The sequence below is a fragment of the Kryptolebias marmoratus genome, linkage group LG17, assembly GCF_001649575.2.
Source record: "Kryptolebias marmoratus isolate JLee-2015 linkage group LG17, ASM164957v2, whole genome shotgun sequence".
Classification (NCBI taxonomy): domain Eukaryota; kingdom Metazoa; phylum Chordata; class Actinopteri; order Cyprinodontiformes; family Rivulidae; genus Kryptolebias; species Kryptolebias marmoratus.
Window position 1 is genome coordinate 1,217,569 of NC_051446.1, and position 15,250 is coordinate 1,232,818.

At 42.0% G+C, this 15,250-nt stretch overlaps 1 protein-coding gene and 1 long non-coding RNA gene across 2 annotated transcripts in view; both read left to right on the forward strand.

Annotated features, from left to right (window-relative positions):
- LOC108251104 (gamma-aminobutyric acid receptor-associated protein-like 2) overlaps window positions 1-6,274 on the forward strand; it is an 8,016-nt gene extending 1,742 nt beyond the window's left edge. The window contains exons 2-4 of the mRNA XM_017441282.3: window positions 5,301-5,356; window positions 5,434-5,606; window positions 5,921-6,274. Of these exons, the coding sequence (XP_017296771.1) occupies window positions 5,301-5,356; window positions 5,434-5,606; window positions 5,921-6,011 (320 nt within the window). The 3' untranslated portion in view covers window positions 6,012-6,274. The remainder of the gene's footprint in view (window positions 1-5,300; window positions 5,357-5,433; window positions 5,607-5,920) is intronic.
- A 2,229-nt stretch (window positions 6,275-8,503) lies between these two features.
- On the forward strand, window positions 8,504-11,698 carry LOC119617852. Its single transcript, XR_005234272.1, has 3 exons — window positions 8,504-8,803; window positions 11,099-11,231; window positions 11,609-11,698. It is a non-coding gene; the product is annotated as an uncharacterized LOC119617852 (long non-coding RNA).
- The last annotated feature ends 3,552 nt before the right edge of the window (window positions 11,699-15,250 follow it).

A 15,250-nucleotide genomic window follows, 5' to 3' on the forward strand; every position in this document is an offset into this window, starting at 1 on the left:
ATGAAATCTTAATTTTAAATGATATCCTTGTTGGATATCAGTTACTGATTGGACACTTCATCTGATCAGACTTATCAGATTATTCAGAACAGCTCTGTAGAGTTATATCCCAGAGGAGACATTTAAACTCCCAACTTCTGTAATTTATCTGCTTATGATTCACCTTCGAGTTCATCAAATGATTACTGACTGAACAACAAAATAACACAAACAAGTTCATTTATTTTTTATGTCATGCTGTGTTCTATTGTAAATACTGATCAGTAAACAGTTGTAACCTGAACATTTCCAGGCCTCGTCTTGATGCTCAGACAGAACTTCCTGCTGTCTTTCAACCACTTTGAGAAGCTTTCTTTCATCTTTATCCTTCTGCCTCTTCAGTTTTCTGTCTCTCCATCTTTAGCTCTCTGTCATCAGATGATAACATGATTCAAATGAAAACAATTGTGTCCCAACGCATGCTCAAGGGGAGCGCGGGAGCGCGATTGTTAGTGTATGTCGGGGAGGCGGGGGGTAGGAGGGGAGGTGTCTCTGTTATCGATCATATCATTTACACATGAGCAGACAGCTGGGAAATACAGAAAATGCTTCTGGATTTGCACCACTGTGGACACAGAGTGGAGCGGGTCTCCTCTCTGCTGTGAGATTGACAGCTGTCAGTGCTTATGGAAGTGGGCGGGGCTTACGGTACGCTGCAGAATGAGTGGTGCTTTCACACATTTACTCGCCAAAGTCTCCAATAACACAGAAAAAAGTCCCTAGATTTGTCGCTAGTCGCTTTGAAAAATGGCCAAACGGATCTGAAAACTCGCTAACTTGGCCCCTATTGTGCTCCAGCCCGCGCGGAAAACATTGCACTGCACATTAGTTCCTCTTCAAAAAAAAAAAGGGTGTGCGTGTCCGTGTGTTTTTAGCGTGAGTTATATAAAGTGTGGCGTGTGTGCTTCACGAAATGCATGTCTCATGGTTGTCTTGTTAAGAACACCTGTGGACTACAGAGTGCATTGAGTTTCTTTTTTTTCTGTGCACGTTACGTCTTTAACCCCTAGTTGGCCGTGGCAGATGAGTGCTGCCTCTGAGCCAGGTTCAGCTGGAGGTTTCTTCCTGTTAAAAGGGAGGGTTTTTTTTTACTGTCATTGCATGCATGCTCATTGAGGGATTACTGCAAATCACTCTATGCATTAGTGCTGGGCAATATGGAAAAAATTCTATATCACGATATGGATAATTTTATATCACGATAACGATATATATCACAATATACCCCAATTACGTACGTTGGCAGTTATTCTCTGAAAAATATGAAAAAATTATCTCATTTCTTACCTTTTTCAAGTTTTATTTTGAAGTGACATTTAACTGAACTTTCACAAATGAGATCTGCTGCATTTTAGTGCAGCAATAAATATGTACCTGTTAGACGTAACAGTATCAAATGACAACAGACTCCATTATCTTCGGCCGGCTATAGTTTCACTTTTCACAACTTTCCCGGCTCTTTTACAACTTGTTTGTTTGCACTTTTTGGATTGTTAAATATTCTTTTTCGTGGTTCTTCTTTAAGTGATAGAAGAGGTTTGTTGTGTTGGCGTCAGATGAGAAAACAGGCTAATAGCAGAGTTAGCATTAGCATTAGCAGAGTTAGCATATTAGCTTTTTCTGCTCCGTGTCGGACTTCTTGAACCAAATCACAGACGCCCCCCTGGTTTTGGTAAAAGTCTTTCTTCTTGGGCTGCCTGCTAGCTGTCTCTACTTGTTGCGACCCCGGGTTTGATACTTCATGTGTCTCCATCTTTCAGCACTTATGGTGAAAACACGGTGCTGCACAGAAAGCCGCTGCCGTAAAGCATGTCGCAAACCCACACGTAAAGCAGCGTCATGTCGCAAAACGGAGGTTCTTCGCAAAATAGTTATTTTTTCTTATTATTTATCACTTATATAAACTGAATGTATGTAAAATGACAACACTAATACATTCGTTGTAGCCTACGTTATGAAATATTTACATGTATCATTGATACAATTATGATAGAAACTATAGAAGAAAATATATCACGATAGACACTTTTCTATCATCCCACGATATGAATCATTATATCGCCCAGCACTACTATGCAATTTGTTTCGTTGTGAATTGGTGCTATATCATTGAAAAAACTGAATTAATTTGAGTTGGCTGTGTCCTCTACATCAATCTGCACCTACATTGTTAACGAAATAGCTGTATCAGAAAAGTTGCTGGGTGGGCTCTATCCAAATCCCATAACACAAGTGCAAATATGACAACCATGGAAAAAATTCATACACCGAGTTCTGCATGACTCCTGCAGGGACAACACAGACAGCTGCCCATCATGCACAACGATTAGGATGTGAAAATAAGGTTTGATGACGCGTCTTTCAATCGTTTCTGAACTGTGTACATATAGCTAGATTCTTTACCACACCTACAGTTCGTGGATTATGCTCACATTTCTGCAGAAAATAACTGTGGAACCATATTTAGCAGATCCGACCTAGAATAAGTATTGACAATCTTGGTCCACCTGCAGATGTTTGTTGACATTAGGTGGCTATGTTGTTGCCTGTTCAAAACCCTGCTAACGTCACAAATGATTTTTTTTTTTTTTTATCATGCAAACAAAGCCTTGCTTATGTAAGGGGAGCCCCGTAATTGTGCCTTCACACTACTAAAGACATCTTACCACAGACTTATCATAGAAAAATTAGAAGGCTGTACGTTTTTTTTACATATGGTTACTTGCGTTACAATCAGTTTCACTGGAAGTATGTGTGGTGTAAAGTGCATACTCTGCTTCTGTTTAAAGCGTGTGAATGACGTATTACCTAGATTCGAACTGGTGTCAGCGTCAACTACCAGTAGAACTGTTCCAGCCTTGACCACTGGACCATCATAGCGATGATACTCACACTGTCCCTGCCTGTTATCAGTTGGATATTAACCCACCGCTGTTGATGCTTTTGGGAACAATGTTAGATCAACTGGTGGCAGTCAGTCTGAAACATTTACTAGAACATTTTAACGCAACTTGGATATAAAAGGGTATTTACGGGCTGTCTCTTACGACAGAGAATTATGCCCCTTTTACACGGACCCTAACGGTCCCGGCTCCACTCTACTCGGCTCGCTTTGCGAGCGTTTACATCTGCATTTTTTTGAGGCCGGTCCCTGCTTCTTTGGTCCCTGCTTTGGAGTTGGGCCAGCTGGGCCCGCCCTGCTTCGTGGGTGGCGCAAGCTTAGCTCCTGTTCACTCATTGGTCATGGGTGTGACCAGATGCAAGCATAAAGAGCGAAGGTAGGAATATAAACAACAGCGTTAGCTTAGCCTGAAACGTTTATGCCATCTGTCCCCCAGCTGAAGGCGCTGTAAAGTCTGAAATCTCCGGCGAATAACAGCTGTCCTACTCCGCGCAACAATCACAGCATCCAGAGCATTTCTTCCACTGCGCCTCTCTTCCTGAAGTCTCAGGAGAATCCCCATAAGTTTAAAAAACAGCAACAACACAGGGCCAACGTTGTCCATATCGCTAAGTTTCGGTAGCGCGCCCTGGCCCCGCCCCCCGCAACACGAGGAGGTGTTCCTCTGCTTCCAACCAAACTGGCCGGTGTGAACACGATGCATTCTTTATCGAGCCGAGACGAGTAGAGCGGAGTGGAGCCGGACTTCTGAATTAGGGGCCGTGGGAAAGAGGCATCAGGGCCACTTGATGAAAAGAATAAAGACGAACTTTATTTGAAGTTAAAGGACGAAAAAAAAATATCAATAGGTGAAGATGGAACTGGCGCAAAAACCTGCGGTAGCAATGTCTGCTATAAATGAGTTAGGAACTTTAGTATTAAAGAAATTCTTTTCACATAATCCTGTGGAAACACGTTTAATCAGCAAAGGTATCCCCTGAATCCTGGTGGTCTGGGAGGTGTCACGAGTACAGAGGAGCTGTTCTGGCCTCGACTTTCTGTTTATGTTTGATTACAGCTGTAATCTTCTGATAATTATCAAATATTTCACCTGTTTTCAGACACAGTCCTGACCCGGTTCCAGGTAGCTTCCATGGAGACAGACTATTACAGTTTTTAAAAACTGACCGTCTATTAAATCACCTTGTTGAAGCTAAAATCCTGTTGTCTGTTAAACTCTTATCGTTCGTGGTTTCTATCAGTTTAACTAAAGAATTGAGAGAAAAAAATCATACCTCGAAGTCAAGCTGCTGGGAACAAAAAGACTTAAGATCCAACTTAAACTTTCACTGTTTGCTTCATCCCTTGAGCTGAGTCAGAGTTCAAACTTTTACCTCTGATTGTTTTCAGAGGAATGGTCATGATCAGAAGAATGAGACCCCGGATCCAAGCAGCTGAGAAGAGCGTCCTCCGTTAAATAAAGATGAGACGAGGACACCCCGTCATCTGGGGGGAGCTCGGAGTAGATCCGCTGCTCCTTTTCATCGAAAGGAGTCAGTTCAGGTGGTTCGGATTAGGTTTTCTGGGCACTGGTCAGAGACCCCAGGGCAGACCTCCCTGGTCTGGGAATGTTTACAAAGGAGGAGGTCAGAGTCCTCTTCCTGGATCTGTTACATCTAAAATCGGACTAAGACCTGGATGAAGATAAAATGGAAGGAAACCTTTGTTGATTTTAGAAATTTCAGCAAATGTCCAAAAGTATTTTCCAAATACTTTAATTAGTTTGTTTAAATTCTATGTTTGTAAATCTAAAATCTTCCTGATCTTCCGAATTGAATTCCCGCTGTCTCTCCTGTATTTTGGTTATAGTTTGTGTATTTTAATTGCCGAATACTAGAAGTTTGTTGTTGTTTGTAAACAAACAACAAAAAGATGACTGACAGATAAATAAACTTTCAAAACTAAAATGAAGACATCTTAATTTATTTATATTTAATGCTGCTGCTGAAATCAAAGCTGAAATGTTTTCAACCATGTCTCCATTTGTCTAGTGTTAGCAAAATATCTGATGAACCAGTGGTTGGATTTTAATGAAACTTTCAGAACTTCCTTATTGGATGTGAGAATCTTTTTGAGTCAACCAAATTTGAGGTGGCTGCCACAGTCGTATCGTGTTATTTTCAAGGTTTAACCAAAGCTGCTCCAACTCATTTATCAGCATCAGGTGATCTTAGTGTAACATTCATAAAAGGCAGCAGGCGGTATGCATTCCTTCAATGGATACTAGGTCTTTAATTTAAAGTGTTTTAACATGTTTCAAATGTTGTGGTTCAGCCATCATTCTCCTGATTGACACCAATGTTTCCTTTTTGTTCTGCAGAACATCGATGCATAGAGTCGGCCAAAATCCGCAGCAAGTACCCTGACAGGGTCCCGGTGAGTGAACACGGTGTAACGGTAAAACTACTGCGGAGGCCTCCTGGTTGCTCACATGACCTCTGGTTGTCTGTCAGGTGATTGTGGAGAAGGTGTCCGGGTCACAGATAGTGGACATCGATAAGAGGAAGTACCTAGTCCCGTCTGACATCACGGTGGCTCAGTTCATGTGGATCATCAGGAAACGGATCCAGCTGCCGTCAGAGAATGCCATCTTCCTGTTTGTGGACAAGACGGTGCCTCAGTCCAGGTCAGAGGTCACACACGTCATGTTTCAAAGCTCAGTGGTCTGGTCCAAAACTTTTTACTGATGCCTCATGTTTTTTAGATTCTTAATTAAATGAGTTCTATTTATTATACCATATTTTCTGGTCTATAAGGCGCACCTAAAAGCCTTAAATTTTCTCAAAAATCGGCGGTGCGCCTTATAATCCTCCTGTTTTACTTTTAGAAACTCTAGGAACTAATTAGCAGAAAATCATCTGTTTTTATGTCTTTAAGACAAGCTTGTGATGTAAAAGTTAACATAAAACAAAGTAAACCTTGTTTTTGTCTTTGTTTCAGCATCACGATGGGGCAGCTGTATGACAAGGAGAAGGACGAGGATGGATTTTTATACGTGGCTTACAGCGGAGAGAACACATTCGGTGTTTAAAAACCAATCCCTCTGCCCCTTCAGACGGCGAGGGGAAACCCCACAGGAGGATCCAGATTCAGTGTGTTCACATTTCAATCACTTTGATGTTGAGATTCAAGTGTTTTAGAAAAAACTTTTCTAGGTTTGTTCTTGTTTTTTAAGTGATATTTAGTTTTGTTTTTTGTTTGGCAGATATTTTAAATATATATATTTTAATTTAATTTAATTTAATTTTAAGGTAAGGTAGCTGGATGACCTAACCAATAAAAGTCTAAAAAAAACAAACTGTTTTTGTCTGTTTTCTCCCAGTAGGATAAAGTAGAACACTGTTAATGAAAACAAATGAATTTTTTATGACTGAGGTGTAGTTTCTATGGGAAGATTAAAAGAAGAACAGGTTAATAACAGCAATAATTACATATATAAACGTGGAGAGTAAAGCCAGTAAGGACAGCAGCAGAGTGAAGAAATATGGTCAGTTTGTCCTCCTGCAGTCTGAGCCTATAGCAGCAGAACTAAGGGATAACTCAGGAAACCCAAACCAACCCATTTATCAAAAATCCTTCAGTTAGGGTTAGTTTGTTTTAACTCTCTGGAGGACCTGGGGTGAAGAATCAACCACACATTTATTTTTGTTTGTTCAAGTAGGAGGAGGGTCTTCCCAAAACTGGATTGGAATTTTTCTGGACTGATCGAAGATTTGAGTGTCCTAAGGTAGAAAAATGCCTTTAAAATAAATAAAATTGTCAATTTATCAAAAAAAAAGTATTTTAAATTTGATACTTATATTTCAGGCTGAGATATCTTAAAAAAACTGACTAGTTTATGATGAGCAAAAATAATGAATAGTTTCTTTCACCTGTTCTGTACATTAAACTGTGTCCTGCAATCCGTAATTAGTCAGTCTGCTTATTGACAGGGTGAAATGTAGTCACAGTGCTGTTTGTTATCATGGTGTGTACCACACTGAAATAAAAAGCTGAGGACAGAGTTGTCTCAGGATCAAATTAGTACTAGCCACCTTTACTAAAAGGGGGGGGGGGAATTTATACAGTCACTTATTTCACATTACATATTTTTTATTTAAATGGTATTACTCTGGAGAAATTTGATTTCATTTTGACATTGAAGGCTCTTTATTTTTTGTCAAAAAGGCCAATTTATATTGACCGGGATTGATTTATGACAGCAGTAAAAGCATAAAACCTCCAAGGGGGTGAAAAAAAATTAAAAGAACTATAGTCAAAGAAATAGTTCAGCTGTGTTCTAATGTTACCTGATGAGAATTGGAGGTACAGACGCTGCCTGAACCTGATCGGTGTCAACAAATGACTTGCAGTTACCTGATGAGCCTGCAGAAAGTGCCCCACATCTGGTGATGTCGTTTGAATGTAGAATGAAATGTGCAGCTGCAGGATTGTCACGCCAGCCACCCACATCAGAAGTTGGCTTTTAAGACCACTGTCATACATATCAATGTATACTGTGTTGGATTGATTGAGTCCACTCAAGAACTTCAAGAGAATTGTCTTTTGTGGCGGTTTATTATATGCTATAGCAGCTCACAAGTTCAATAGTGTACAAAACATCTGGAGAAGTTGTGGCAGGAGTGAAATGAAAAACAGGGTGTATATATCTCCATGGGGGCTCATGATTTGTGCATGTTCAGACCCACAAGCCAGTCAGCTTCCATGAAGTGCTGTGATCCGAGTGTGCACGAACCCCAGAACCAATCAGAATATAAATAATTTATGATGTAGCAGTCAAAAGAAAATGTTCATATTTACAGGTAGTCATAATATCCTTTTCATCCACAAGAATAAAATGTAAATTTGCAGTTAGTCATAACCGGATGTAATTTTGCATCCACATTCCTTTCTTCTGATCATATATGACTAAAAACATGTAAACACAAAAACTACTAAAAAGAAGTTTATTACATCAGAGTAATAAAATGCACAAGCCATACATGGCTCAAATAAATGGAGAGACATGTTTTTGAGTCAGAAAACTTTGAATGTGTGGCAAAAAACCAAAAAAAAAACAAATGAGGAAACGCTTAACTAAAGTTATATATAAAATAAACAGAATCTATTTTGAGGCTGTGGTATATATTCCATTACACACAGGCAGTAGCTGGTATTCAAGAGATGTGGTTATCATAAAGGAAATATACCTTTTTGGTGATTGGAATGACAGCAGGGGCAGAGAAAGAATGACAAGAGAGACTAAGAGGGACGTTATTATTGTGACAAGCCAAGCCTGCCACCCTCCAGAAGTGTCAACATCCTGAGACCTGAGGTTGGCCAGCAGAGAGTTTAAGCAGTGGGGGAGAGAGGTCATGTTTCCTGTTCTGTCAGGAATGTGGGAGCAGTACTGTCAGGACGTGACAGAGGCCTCCTTGTGAAGCCAAAAGTCTCGGGCCATCTGGTGCTGTAAAACCATTTCAACCTGGAGAGACTCACACGGAGAGATAAAGACAATTAGAGTGTTTTATTGGCTAGAGGTCTTTGGCGCTCGGGCCCCGGCAGAAGACGAGTTTGCAGAGAACCGCTGTGAGCTTGAATGATCGAAGTAGGGTGAGAGATTAGGGTAGTCATCCCCCGGGACCCGGACCTGGTGGTGGCATGGAGGACAAGGAAGGGGAGTCCGGAGGAGCACACGAAGGAGGGTGGAGATCGGGGAGGCACTGGGACGAGACTTGGCTGGCGAGCAGGAGGAGCCGTGGACGGGGAGCCTTATATCCTGCACCTGGATGCGATTTGACAGCTGGGAGTGAGGATCCGAGATGAGGGATGCTGGACAGCTGGGTGAGTCTGCCAGGCTGAAATTGCGGCGAGCCTTCACATAGCACACATCACCTTCATTACAGGTGGAAAACTTTGAAATCCTTTAACAATCAGAGCATTCCTATTTTCAGGCTGCCAGTTTCACAAGCATTGTTACCAGCTCCCCAACCATGGCAAAACATCAGACAAGTATTTTGCTCCTTTGGAAATGAAACCATTTCTGGGCTCTCATTTTGCAATAAGATGTGGGGGCAGGAAGTGATGATGATGGTTAATTGTGTGGAAAAGTGCACCCAGGATGTTACATGCGGGGTTAATCATACAAGAGTGTGTTTCTGACCAAGCAGGTGCTAGTACCTGATAATAGTTAGCTCCACATAGCCACACAAAGTTTTGGGGGATGTTAGATCCCAGATCAGAAGGCTAATAAATATTTTTGGTGCAAAAGAAAGGAACTGAATTGAAAAGGACATCTGAAGAGAGTAACTGAAAAGATCACAATAAGAAGATGAAAGAGAAGAGAGGAGTTTTCAACCCTAAAAGCAGGTCAGAAGGGGATAAAAATATAAGAGACAGGTTCAGCACATGGCTCTCAAGATTGTTAGAGTAGCAGGAAACAGAATACATGTAGCCAGATGAATTGTAGTCACTGTTCATTGTAAAAATGCAATGTTTTGTATCACAAGTTAGAAGATCCAGAGTCATGAGGAGGGGGTATTGGAAAAAGTAAAGCATGTAACATTAGGCTCTTTCACAAAACAATTCTGCAAAATGGCCACACAGACCAGTCAGTCTTTGTTCTACCTCTGGCTGTTTAAAAATCACACATGGAGCCAGCATGTCCCGCACAGATGTGAGCAGAAACAAAAGAGGCATGAAGCAGAACTCAGTTGCATTAACATAGAGCACAGCGCATTAAATGTGTGACAGACATCTGCCTAGTATCATTTTTAAAACATGACAAATTAACTCAGCGATTCTTTTTGTAGGTAACTTTTCTCTAAACCTGCAAAGTTGCTGTGCATCGTCATCGATCTTGTTGTTTAATCCTGTGACCGGGTGGTCACACAGACCACGTTAACATCACATTATTGAGCCACAAAGCTGGCTTACCTTTTCACATGCCGACTGTTTCCGGCTCTGTTACTACCTCACTTTAGTGGCACAAAGGCTCATCAGGTGTGGGCTGTCTTCAACCCCCCACGCTGCCTCGGTTCAATCAGAAGTCACACCAAGAAGATGTTTAAGTCCCAGCCTAACTGTGTTAGGGCAGGTGATGGGAAATAAGAGTGGACAGGGGGCACAGATACCACAACAGTAATGTCATTAAATTGCTGCCTAACAGCTAATTGTTATCCCTGTACTCAATTGCAGTATTTTCCGAAAAGACAGGGGGCAGTACACTACATAACCAGTGGAAGTGTGGTAAAAAATAGAGAGCAGGCAGTTGTCACACACCAAATATGGCTGCATATATTCAGGAGGAAGAGCTGTTGTGTTTATGGCTGTGATACAGAGAGAATGTTTTGAACTTAAAGCTTCCAGTTTGACTTTCATTGGCTGTTTCTCAATACCCAAACACGTTCTTGTGTTCTTGGCAAGTACGGCTGGAAGAGCGTACTACTGTGTATGGGAGTACAAGGAAGGCAATTGGAACAGAACTGTACTCCGTTACTTTACGGCAGAAAGCAAATCTTTATGCTACATTTTAAAAAATGTACCAATGGGTGGCCTCTGTATAACAGCTGCACTCTGTAACCCAGGCAATCAAGCCCCCTGTGCACACGATAGGGGCTGAAAACCCTGTCCATTACCGTTCTTAAGGACAGAGTCTCATTTTCACAGACGAAGCGATCAGGAAAGTACTCTCGCCGACTAATTTCCTCAGCCATGCACCTACTTGTTGTCCATATCACCAAAAGCCCCAGGGATATTTCGCAATATCGATTTTGAAAACTCTCGCTGCAATTATGGCCCCATCTCAGCTTAAACCTCTTTCCCGAAACTGTCACGTATGCAACATTGAATATCCATAGCACAGAGTATGGACATTGCCAGACAATCTTCTTGGTGGATGTGTAGCAAAATCTCTCACGAGATTGGAATATAAATTATGGCATGAAAAATCCCTTTGTGGTTTGTCTAATTTCACCAGCTCTGTTCCGACCAACAGGGCTGGGATTCTCTTTTTTTGTTTGCCGATATTTGAGTACGATGCTCTGCTCACAGTAGCTAATTTGTTCCCAATCACGCAGAGCCTTTCCCCTGGCTGTATTTTCCCTGTGACATGGTTCCCTCTTCTTCGTTCACAAACAGTTTAACATCAGGCCTGATGGGAGTGTCCACCCGCTGATCCACAGTTCCAGGAATCTGAAGAACCCCTCACCAGTCCCAGCCTTCAGATGTCACCAGATACTCTGCAGACTTCTGCTTGGGTCTGGCCCCTAAGGTACCAAATGCATCCAAACTCGTTGTATAATAATTCAAACTTATCTTACGTGAGATCTTCAAATCAAATGTTGCTGGTGGTACCTTGCACCTTTTATAAAACATGTGGTGACAGAGTATTTCCAGTGGTTGCTCCCAGACTTTGGAACACTCTCTCTTTGTCGCTGCGTTGCTCAGACTCCACGGTCTCTTTTAAGAAACATCTTAAGACATTTTTATTCAGACAGGTTTTTAGTTAGGTGTTGTTTAATGTTTTTAGGTATGATTTTACTGTCTTTTTTTATGTTGCTCTCTGTTCAGCACTTTGTGACGTTGTTGTCTGTGAAATGTGCTATACAATTAAAGCTTACTTACTTACATACTTACTTATGTCATCAGGCAGCTGTTCCGTTCCAGTGCTGTATCCATCCACAGTGGGATCTCGGTACACCCTAAAGACCAGAGGATACTGTAAAGTACCAAGGGGTGGAAACTTTTTCCTACCAACAGAGGGATCATATGGCCACGACTGCTGCACTGCCTTTTGTAACAAGTTGTCAGGGTCCAAATCTAGACTCATTTCAATAGACAACGTCCATACGTCCGATCCCCCCTGTCCTGGGTACAAAGGCGGCGCAGAAGCGTGAGGGTCCAATCCCAACTTGTAATCCCGGGTCTTGTGAGGGTGCCTACGGGTTTCAACCATTTCCATATCCTCCATAGCCCTTAAAGGCTTAAGAGGTGTAAAGACCCTCCAAACCTGCCAACCTACAGCTCCATCAGAATGAATCAGTGTGCCTTCCATCATCGTGCTTTTACAATCTTCACAGTATGCCAGAAGGGCTTCATCCCACAGATAGGCACTTTCAAGAGGCGTAACCCCCCCCGCAAATCCCACTGAGTGATCACAACCATTCTCGGGAGAGCAGCTATCCTGCACCCTCCACAAACGTAAGCATCCATTACTTTCACAGGCTTAGCACCCATGTCTTGCAATTCTGCCTTATTGGTGAGTGGCCAAATTGGTTTCATTCGTCCAGGCTTCATGCACGCTCTGTACTACCTGCCCCACATATTCTTCTGGGACTCTCCTTCCCTGTGGAGTTATGTCCCACTTCTCGATCCCGACAAAAACAATCTTCCTTTGCTGTACATATCGGTCGACTTCACTATTTCCTTGCCAGTGAAATCCCTCCTAGGAGTGTGCTTTTTGATGCTTCACTTCCAACCGTAGACTCAGTCTTAACGCTTGGAAGAGCTCCTGGACTGATGTATCCCACAATAAAAAACTTTCCACTTGAAGTATAACCTGCAATGGGACATGGATTCCTCCTGTGGGTCCTGATTCTACCGATATGTTAGGTCGATCAAACTGCGTCTCTCCTGACGCGACGTCACAAGCCCTGTCCATGGCTTCGTTTTTGTTGTCTCGAGTGTTTGCCTTTCAAAGCCTCCTGGCCGCGCCCACCAGTTCAGGGATGAAAAACAAACAACTAGCTGCTGACTCTCTCCAAGATTATGGCCCTTTATCCTCAGAGAGCTCTTTACCCCACCCACTCCTTGTGGTTACTGCAGGGTTGTGGCTTCTGCCTCAGTCAGCCACTACGACAGATGCTCGGCCAGTCTTCCGGTGCACATCAATTTATCACGTTGCGCGCCAAAAATGTTGTCTAACAGAAATTGTTCCCTTCAGCTTACCTCCAAAAGTTAAAAAAACAGCCTCGGCCCCGGGTATTTCCCATTTACACCACAGTTGGTTTTAGATAAGCTGACTGCAGGGGTTGGTTAACCCAGACAAAATTACGGTCTTCTTCCCTGGGATCCACCCTGCTTCCCTCGTAGGAGAATTTATCCAGCAGCTGAGAACAAATAATCCATCAAGCTCTCAGGTTAACGACCGACCACACCCCGACTTTATGACAAACTGCTGTTAGTCAGTCTGTTTTTTCAAGATCTTGGAAAATAAGATCTCAGGGTGATATTTTAATATATCATTGTGCTGAACCACATTTGTAAATCCTCCCAATATTTACAGAACCAAGCTCACTGAATCCATGACTTTGTGAGAATAGAGATTAAGTGAGATTAAGTATTGTCTTTCTATGCTTTGCTTTTATTAATTATGATATGTTGAAGGGTACAGCTTTGCGGCATAAATCAGTAGCTGAAAAGGTTTAAAATCACTTCAGTAGAATACAATTTTCCAATCTATAATAACAATTCATAAAGCTTCCCAATTATTTTACTTCTCCTCAGGCCACAGCTGTAGAAAATTCAAATATATAAAATTTTGGTTAAGATGGAGAAATGCGAGTTTAATTTCCTACCATCCTAGGCTGAAAGTCTGCAGTTTCGTCAGACGAGCCAAATTGGCAGATTAACCCACGTGGTAAGGAGCGCCTCTAATCTATAGCTTGACCCTTTGGCAATCCGGGCTGAAACCTCAGACGGATGGGACTTCCTTCTTTGGATTTGGTCAAGGTCCTGTTGGTTTTCTTCACATGAGACAGTACGCATAAATCTCCTTCCTGTTTCTTGTCCCCCTGCAGTTTCAGCACCTGTCTGGACTTTGTGCAGGGTTTTTATCTCTTGTAGATTTCTCAATGTTTGGATAGCAATTCCTTGGAGACGGGTATTTCCTGTCCCAAGTAACTTCCTCTTTTACCCTAGTAACTGCCTGGATACAGACAGTGCCTTCCAATGTCCACACCGTCTCTTCTTACAGCAATCCTTACACTTTTTAAAGTACCTATTTTATAACAATCACTCAATGACAATCATAGCATATAATAAATCGTCAATCACAGAATGATCATTTAATACTGATTATAGCTTGTAGTAAAATCATTCTTGTCTGGTTTAGGACTTTAATTGTTTCATTACCCCATCTAATTTCCATAATCAACTTATACCCATAATATTAAAAGATAAGTACAATCTATTACCTGATCAAATGTTCAATAAATGATTTATTGCAGAAAGAAGTGATTGTTAATTTTAACATTCAACTTTGAAATTCACGATATAACGTTTTTTGATTTCTACTTTTAATTCAATGTTCAGCTTTCTGTACCAGTGATAGCAGACACACACACACGCAACCTCTTTATTAAAATCTTGGGCACACTTTTACTGATTGTATATTTACTTGCTTGCCTGTGAACTGTTTTAGCTGATTCTCTACACAGCAAATCCAGGAGGCCCAGATTAACACTGTCAGATTTGATTTCAACACTTTTAAAGTGTCTATATGGGTCCACACCAGAAAGTGTTAATTTAACTCTTTTTGGAGAGTTGGTACCTTAACTCTTATAAAGTGTCAAATATCAAATCTGCTGGAGTTAATAATTTAACACTTACTNGCCTGAAATCTCCGGCTGATAACAGCTGTCCTACTCCGCGCAACAATCACGGCATCCAGAGCATTTCTTCCACTGCGCCTCTCTTCCTGAAGTCTCGGGAGAATCCCCATAAGTTCAAAAAACAGCAACAACACAGGGCCAGCGCTGTCCATAGTGCTTACATAGCGTTTACACAACTTGCGCTAAGTTTCGGTAGCGCACCCCCCGCGCCGCGGCCCCGCCCCCCGCAACACGAGGAGGCGTTCCTCTGCTACCGACCAAACTGGCCGGTGTAATGCATTCTTTATAGAGCAGAGCCGAGCCAAGTAGAGCAGAGTAGAGCCGGACTTCTGAATTAGGGGCCGTGTGAAAGAGGCATTTGTGACCTCTGCTCCTTGACCTGAGTGAAGTGGGCCCCCCCACATTCTTCAAATCAGACGAAATTGGTGTCAATCAACTCGGCTACGTTTGTGCAGCAAAAATTTTCATTTGTGCTGCTTTGGCTTTGAAGATATTAATGAAAGGTTAAAGGTCAAAAGGTCAACCAGCCCCCCCACTTTATAAAATCAAACAAAATAGGTGTCAATGAACTCGGCTACGAAATGAAACCAAACGAAAATTTTTGCTGCACAAACCAGCACAAACGTAGCCGAGTTGATTGACACCAATGTCGTCTGATTTGAAGAAGGTGGGGGGGGGG